Genomic DNA, 8,716 nt, shown 5'->3' with positions numbered 1-8,716 from the left:
TATATTGCAATAAAATGTATTTATAAATAACTTGCATTTACAGTAAAATTATTAATTTTCACTCTATTTAAAAACAGCAATTAAAAACAGCTTTTAAGTAATGGTTTCAAAGAGCCATTATTTGTAACACAAGCACTCTTAAACCAAATTTAACCAAAAGAGGATAAACCTGAAAATTAAAATAAAGAAAATCAAATTACATAAAATTGAAAATGTAGGAACAATATTAAACAAAAACAAATAATAGTGAAACTAAAAAAGTAAATAAGCCAATAAAAAAACTTTAATTTCCTTTTTTTTTGTAAAATTGACCAAAAACAGCATAAAAACTTTATCATGTAGAATCAAACCCTCATGAAAGAAAAGAAACGGATCAAAATGCCCCCAAAAAGATGCAATGGCCTAGCATCTTCCACTGCAGACAAAATAGCCCCTACCTACCAACCCTATAACCTTTAACCGAAAAACAATAGAAAAACATAACAAAAAAAAAAAAAAAACCTGTTAAACAGGCAGGATTGAGGCACCTGTAACTTATTGCAATATTTGCAAAATGCAGGGTTCTAATCAAAACCCACCCCTCTTCTTTCACTCTCAAATCATTGGCCTTCAGAACAAAAGGAATGGAACTAACCATCTGCCATCAAAAATATGAAACTTGGATCTAGCTATATGATTAAAGAAACAGTTTGTCAAGCATCAGATCCTGGATCAGTAGAGCTCAACTCAGCAGAAGATCCATGCAAGTTAGATGCATAAGATTCGAACAACTTGGACAGCTTTGGCTGCATTCCCTGGCATATCTTGAACGTAGTAGGGCCCAAGTTCTTGCACTGGAAAACAAACGCCAATGAAAAGTAAGTAAACAAAACCCAATTCGGTGACAGTAAGTTGCATTAAAGTGTAATTTGGTGCTGCAAGAAATAATATCAAAAGACTTCACTCAAGCATATATTTCAACAAATCTACCAAAAATGAAATTTAAACTCGTTCCGTTAAACAAAGCAAGGATTCTTAACTTCACAAGGGGTCAAAAGTTCACATGATACATTTTCATTATATTGATGCATGACAAAACTAAGCAGATTTAAATTGCAATTATAATAATCAGTGCAAAACTAGATCAAGATATCACTACCTCCTGATAGAAAGCATTGATTTCTTCTTCTGTAAGGCCTTCATCCTCGTCTGAGTTCTCCTCCCAGCCAAGGGAACGAAGGAATGCAGCTTCTTCCTCATCTGGATATATTGTAGCGCAGGGAATTGTTTCTTTCTCTTCATTATCAGAAAGTCTTTGAACCTCCTCATGAGCATGGGTATTACCATTGCTAGTCAGTTCGGTACCATTCCCGAGAGACTGCGGATTTGCAGATTCGTTAACCATTTCGCTATTTACTTCATCAGATTTCTCCACCAGGGGAGATGAAACCATTGGGCCCGAATCTGGCAGAACTGAAGAAGAGTTCATCAAAGTTTTCTTCTTAATGAGATTGAAGAAATCATTCCGGCTCTGCACTTGAGAGATGGAATGTTTCTTATCCAAAGTTGAACCTAATTTCAGATCCAAAGAAGCTGATTTCCTTTCAGTGGAAGATTTTAGGTTATTGGGGTTCCTCAAAGGTGCAGAAGCGGAGGCAGAAGCAGAAGCATGATGATTTCCCGGTTTGCTGTTAGAATAATTTGTTGGGTGTGATACATCCTTGGAGGTAGGGGAAGCACCATTTTCCCACACAACGGATTTCAGATCAGTAAACTTTCCAGATGTCTTTGGAGTGTCAACTTTGGCATTTACACTGCGAACAGATTGGCTTGCAATGTGCAAGGCAGAGGGCTGCTGTGGCACAGTCTTTGTAACTACATTCATCTCAGTATTTCTGATAGCTGTTTTAGGCTTTGATTTCTCAGAATTAAGAACCTATAGAAAAATACACTGAATCATTAAAGACTTAAGAGAAAAGAAAATAAAACATTATATTCTATCTATTAATGAAATTTTTTTTATTGAATACAAGACAGTAACTATACACACGAAACTAGAAATATAAACTTGCAAAGTTTTGGATGTGTGTCTTGAACAAGGAAACATCTAATTTTGATATTGCTTAAAAAATGCATCTTATACACAATCCTTATTTCTTCCACAGGTTTCTATAAAAACAGGGAAACAAATAGAACATACATAGTAATATGGTTTACAAAATCAATTTTAAGTATCCTCTAAAGAAATCAGAAATTTCAAGCATAATTGCAACATCCCCAAACCCATCCGAGGTGAACTAATCATATAAACATGGAAAATAATGCAATGTTCCAGCAACGGGAAGGTATTAAAAGTGATGCAGGAAAGAACCATCTTATTATGATATAAACAATATGGTTACAGTCATACATAGAAATGTCACCCGTGACTTTCTTTAGAAACCTTATCAAATTTATTTAAATTATGGCAATTATACTGTACCCACCAAAAATTAAAAGGTTTTAAGCAATATTAAATGTAAAACCATGACAGATCCTTATTCCAATGAACCACATAATCCCAGCACACAGGTTCCTTATACGCCATATAGAATATATGCTGGAGTAGAGATATAGGTAGTAGTCCAGAGCAATGTTATAAATGAAGGATGGTGAAATATGGGAATACTCAACAATATACACAGCAATGCGGCCTATAGTGCGACCTTAGCAGGCCTCCCGGCACAAATTGCCACCAAGGCGGTTGGCAAAAAATCTGCCAAACCATTCCAACATGGACTGCCATTTAACAATATTGGTCTAGAATGCACCAGGAAATTCGTGGGTATTCATGGGGAACCAGTATTAAGGACTTGCACATCAGATCAAAGTAACCAGGTTCAAATAGTACACCAAGATAGCAAAAATTGAGATTATGGTTGGTACAGTGATGTGCTCAGAAGATCATAACTCGTGGGATTGAAAGATTGACTGTAGATTCTACTTCTAGATAATACAATACAATATATATATATATATATATAGATATATAGATATATAATTAAAATAAGTCACAACTGTGGGTGAAGGAGAAAAAGTGAAATAGTGAGTGGTATGAGTCAACACAGTTTCACCAAGGCTATAGTCAAGCAATCAGAACAAACACAACTGATCAGGTTTTATTTTAGGGAAGGTGGTTGCTTAATAGACAAGAAGGAAAAAAGTAACATCACATAAATAGGAACTACGAAAAACCAACTGTGCACGAAGGAGACCAGTTCTTACTATTGGGCTTCAGTTTAAACCCAAAAAAAAAGAATGCAACACAACACCAAAACATGGTGGCGACTCCACCGTTTCCACAATTTCTGATGATAATCCCAATCCCACTCTGGCACCATCTTGCATGAGCTCTAAATTGGACATGGTGGTGGGCAGAACCATGAAATCATGCAATTCCACATTTTAAATTGCAAATTTGACTACAATGGAGTAATCAGTTGATGACATTTTCAGATTTATGTCATAGCATGTAGTAGTCATAAAATGATATATATGTCATATCAACCCAGTGGGCAAGGAGCACAAAAACATCACTAATAAGAAACCACTGCTTGGATAATGATACAACTTCATGACTCAAATTCAGGCTACAAGGTCGTGCTTAAAATAGATAAACAGAACCTAAAAAGAAACACTCTTTTCAAATTTGGATGAGGATAGAAGGACTGTAATTAATAACATTGCTGTAACCCGTTATAACTTCTGTTATAACTTTATAAAGGTTTTTGGAGTCACCGGTATAATCCGTTATCCGATATCAATAACACTGCTGTAATTTCATAAAACAATTTAAAAATTAAACAGACCTCAAATAAGGCTACCCTGGATATCTGCATAAATCTTATGATATTATACTTAAAAATACCTAAACCACTAACTCAGGTCAGCTAACGGATCACACATCTTCGTTCGTTCACTTAGAAGGAGGTCAATCAAGGGCGTAAGATAGGATGATAAAAGCAACTTGTGGCTTCCATAAACACCACTCAAGTAAAATCACACATTAAATAGCAAGGAGGAAATAAAATAGAAAAACAAAACACTAAGTGAAGCACCAATTCCTGTTTGAATTTCTCAGAAAACAGTAAAAAAACTAATAAACACTCGTTATTCATTTTATTTCACTGAATTAAAAACAGAATAAAGTGGAAACAACACAGGTCTCAGGATTAAAAGAAAACTATTCCACAAATTCTGCTAGCTGTAATATTAAACTTAAAATAGTAGAGTGACGTAACTGTTCCATTGCAAAGAAGGAAAAGTAAAGTGGGATGAAAGAAAAGGTAAGAGAAATGAAATTGAGTGAAAAGTATACTAGTTTGTTTGAGGAGGAAGCTAAATGAAAATGAAGGAAAGTTGTCATTTCAAATAAACATAAATAAACTAACTAAATTAACTATTTGTACAATTGCAAAGTTACCCATATATTTATTAATTGATGTTAATTGATGTTTTACGAATGAAATATCTTTATAACTTAACACCTTCAAATTAAGATCTCATTTTTGTTCAATATGTTTATACTCTGATATAAAATTATGAAATACTATATTTTAAAAAATTATTTCTAAAAATATTTAAGCTACTTAAATTAATAAAATAATATCAATTTGAATCGAATGTGGCCTAAACTTTCCTCTTTTTTACCTCATAAATATTTGAAAATACTAGTTTCTTTTAAACCTTCCTCTTTTTTACCTCATAAATAAAAAATAAAAAATAAAAAACATGTAGCACCAATGGAAAGTAACACCCTTTAATACTTTCTTTGCTACAGAAGGAAGTGTTTTCTTTCTGCTCATTACCTTGCTCCAGTCACTTTCCAATCCACACTTTCCGTTCAAACAAACAAATCCTTAATTTGATTTGTAATGAATCACTATACCACATCACGAGAACATATGACCATCACTAAATGATACAACAAAATATGGTGCAAGGATTTTAACCAAAACTCCTCCATCAACTTGTTCAATTATATGATATCTTATGTCTATATTATCTATATAAATATAAATAATGTACCTGGCCATCATTAAATGCAACATATAACAAATAATACTATGACAAAAAAGACAAAAAAACTAACCATTCTAAATCTGATAGTTAGACTACACCCTCAACCATCAAAAAGACTCCAGGCTATTCAAAATACTTTTCAAATTGTTAACCTCAACTCAGTTTCGAAATAGCACTCCAGAAACAACAAATCTTAATCCTTCCACTACATGGCACTCTGTATTGCAAACAAAATAAACTAAACTGCCAAAGTACAAGTCTGACTTCATATAAATAATATCAATTAAAAGATAAGATGCATACGGATATAGACTAATTATGAGAAATAAGATCCTGCAATGCAATAAAAAATAAAATAATACTTGCAAAAAAATACTACAACAGCATTTCACAAAGTCTTACCAAAGCTTTAGGCATTGAGGGTGTTACGGGAATCAACTGTCTTGACTGCTTGATGGCCAGTTCCTCAAGCCTTTGGGTTTTCACTTGCACCTACAATTGATTAGGGGCCTTACTACTTTATCATGAACAAGTATAAAATATAAAATAACTACAATTTAAAGAAAAGAATAAGAATAAAGTAGCTAGAAACACAGTACTGACTCAACTACCTGGGGAGCAGAGCGAGCTCGAGATGGAGTCTGTGCCAATGCCTCAGCCATATTAAGACTAGCTGTGGTACTTGATGATACAGACCCACTTGTGTTAACAGTGTGCTGCCCTGATAGAGATCCAGCACTGCTGCTCCCAATTAAAGTAGGCACCTCTGCTAGTGCAGATGTCCATCCCTCCCCTCCAATCAAAGCAGAACTACCAACAGGCAGGCTCTGACTAGTAGCACCACCCAAACCAGGAGATGAAACCCTCACCACTTCAGTTGTTCCCTGCTTTTCTTCAGTACCAAGTGATGGAAAATCCTTGTCAAATACAGCTTTCTGAATACTACTACTAACATTACTCCCAGAAAGAATACCATTGCTATTGCTATGATGGCTACTGCCACCAGATTTAGTGTCAACTGCAACTCTACGGGGTATAACCTCACTCTGTTTCCTGGAAACCATTGAATGAGAACGGCGCAATGTTTCCCTCTCCATCCTTCCAGAAAAGAGGTTGGCCAATGGGTCAGGACCATCACTATCCCAGATATCACCAAAACTTAATCTATCTTTCTCTCTATCACGATCTTTGTCACGATGGCTTCTGTTGAAACTACTATAGGCATGCTTGGCAGAGCCATTTATAGAACTCCTCCGGGAATTTGATGAGGATGTCCGTTCAAGAAACAGAGATCGAGCACTATCAATATCACTACCATTCTTAGAAGACCTATTCCTTGCATGATGGGCTACAGAAGGAGAATCTACACAACAATGCCATGACAGTTAGTATAACTTTCCTCTTTTCAATCGTAAAACACATAGCGACGGTTTTAAATTGCAGACAAATTGAGCCACAATTGCGGTCACACAGTAAAAAAAACATTGCCACAATTGCAATCAAGGAGAGTAAAAAAACATTGATGTTACAAATAATGGTCACAACCGTATCCTTGTAAACCTTGTTAATACCCACTTTATCACACGTGGCCACAAATAAACAATATTCATATATGTGCAAACATGGCATACTGAATTAAATAAAACAAAAAGAACTACAAACGTGCATAATTCAGATGGAATATCTAAATTACCATTTTGAGTAGACGAGGATGGAAAATGTTGGACTGAACTGCCAGTCCCGGCAACACTTCCAGCACTTCTCAACCATTCTGGAACTAATGTGGGTTCACTTCTTTCCATAACTAAGACTGAACATCATCAGAAAAAACAAAAAATAAATGGGGGCACCTCTTCACCAAGTCCCACCCCCAAGTAGCACTGTCACACTTGTTTGTAAGTGTATAAATTCCCTTCTCTACCATGCACCAGTCATCACTCTTCAAAAGACCAACCTTATCAAGAAAACCCCTAACGCAGGAACCCTTCCCAAACAACAAGAAATACCAGCACTTTCCGCAGTGAAATTCAATTACTCAGCCATTCACTATCCTTCAACAGCAGCATCAGAATAAAGAACTCCAGCCGTAACGGGTCCAGAAAAGTCCAGAAACAAGACAGATATGTTCCCTAACAACAAACCTGAATATTAAAACACGCGCTTCTCAAAGCTACGACTCCATTATTAATCAAAACACGGATTTCCGCTACAAACCACTCACAGATGTTTTACCTCTCAACACAATTCAACAATCCAATAATTGGGAGTAATCCACACACCACTAGGGCAACAATGTCACAACTCAAAACTCACCACATTGCAAACCCATCCGTTTCTCCAAATTTAAAAAACCAAAAAAAAAGCCCTAGAGGGCAACCCTATATTCAGTGTGGAAAGAAAATAGGTGATGAAAAAAAAAATAAGAAAACAAAAGTAAGGACACGCGGAATTAGTTGATTGGGTTAAAAAATCACTCCTCCAGAACCTAGGGTTACGGAAGAAACATCGACTATTGATTGCGCGAGTGCGAAGAGAGAAACACGAAAAGGGAACCAACTAACCCTAGAGCGAGGCAGTGATTGACTATGGGAGTAAAACGTCCACGTTTGAGAAATAATAGCCGGAGACCTTATCGCAGAATGCGAATAGAGAGAAGAAGAAAACAGAGAAGTTGGTTTGGTTTAGGTTGGGAGTTGGAAAATGAATGAGCAAAGAGTGAAAGAGAATGGGAGAAAGAGAGAGTGTGTGTGTTAGAAATAGGAAATAGGGTTTTGTTTTTGTGTAGTGAGATGTGTTTGTGTGAAATTGAGAGGAGGCGAGAGAGACAATGTATAATTTTCTGTTAGTTTTGGATACTCTGAAGCAAACGTATGAGTTATGACGATCACTCTCTCTCTCTCTCCTTCTTCAGTTTTTCTTCAAATACAGTAATAATAACAAAATCAGAATAATATTTTTTTGTGACTATTTTCTCTACATGTGTTTTATTTTTGTTCCCTTTCCCTTCTCAGCCTCTCAATTTTTTTTATATTGTTATTACAATTTTTTAAAAGAAAATGTTGAATGAGCTTTTTTTTTTTTTGTCATATTTGGTTACTTTTTAATTTTATTATATTTGTGATATTATTTCCACTGTTGATTATTGACCATAGCCATCAGCATGCGTGGCACCCTAGTGTGGCGGTTCACGTTCGCATGTCAATATTTTACATGGTTTGTGAAAAAGATATTTAAAGTGGTACTATTTAGATAAGATTATAGTTTTTTTTTTTTTGAAATTAATTGTGATTACAGTTTAATTTGTTTATATGTCAAGTAAATGGGAATTTTTTAAAGGAAATAATTTGAGTGTGTTGCGTATGGAAACCAAACAGATAAATACTTTTGAAATTTAAATCTAGATGGGAAATCTGTTATTTGTTATCTTGTTAACATATCTGTGAACAAAATTGGGGGTTTAGCAGAAGAGATTATTCTCCCACACAAAAACTAAATTACTAAATTCTGATTAAATTAGATTCTGATTAAATTAGTGTTAACATCCTTGCATGTGTTTGCACAATAATATAAATTAAATATTTTTTATGCAAATGTTAATTTAATTTTTTTTATGTTGTTTTTTTTTAATTAAAAAAACTCAAAGCATTTTTAATAATTTAAATAAAAATAGTTTTTT

The 8,716-nt window shown here is 34.7% G+C and overlaps 1 protein-coding gene across 1 annotated transcript; it reads right to left on the bottom strand.

Moving 5' to 3' along the window:
* Nucleotides 1–273: 273 nt before the first annotated feature.
* Nucleotides 274–7,929, bottom strand: LOC114194471 (mediator of RNA polymerase II transcription subunit 1-like). Its single transcript, XM_028084721.1, has 5 exons — nucleotides 6,734–7,929; nucleotides 5,652–6,403; nucleotides 5,443–5,532; nucleotides 1,139–1,915; nucleotides 274–833 (listed from the first exon to the last, which is right to left on the bottom strand). The coding sequence occupies exons 1-5, from the start codon at nucleotides 6,840–6,842 to the stop codon at nucleotides 693–695; spliced, it is 1,869 nt and encodes a 622-aa protein (XP_027940522.1). The 5' UTR covers nucleotides 6,843–7,929; the 3' UTR covers nucleotides 274–692.
* Between the last annotated feature and the right edge of the window lie 787 nt (nucleotides 7,930–8,716).

Source organism: Vigna unguiculata, chromosome 8 (genome assembly GCF_004118075.2).
Source record: "Vigna unguiculata cultivar IT97K-499-35 chromosome 8, ASM411807v1, whole genome shotgun sequence".
Lineage (NCBI taxonomy): Eukaryota > Viridiplantae > Streptophyta > Magnoliopsida > Fabales > Fabaceae > Vigna > Vigna unguiculata.
This window is presented reverse-complemented; position numbering and strand designations above follow the sequence as displayed.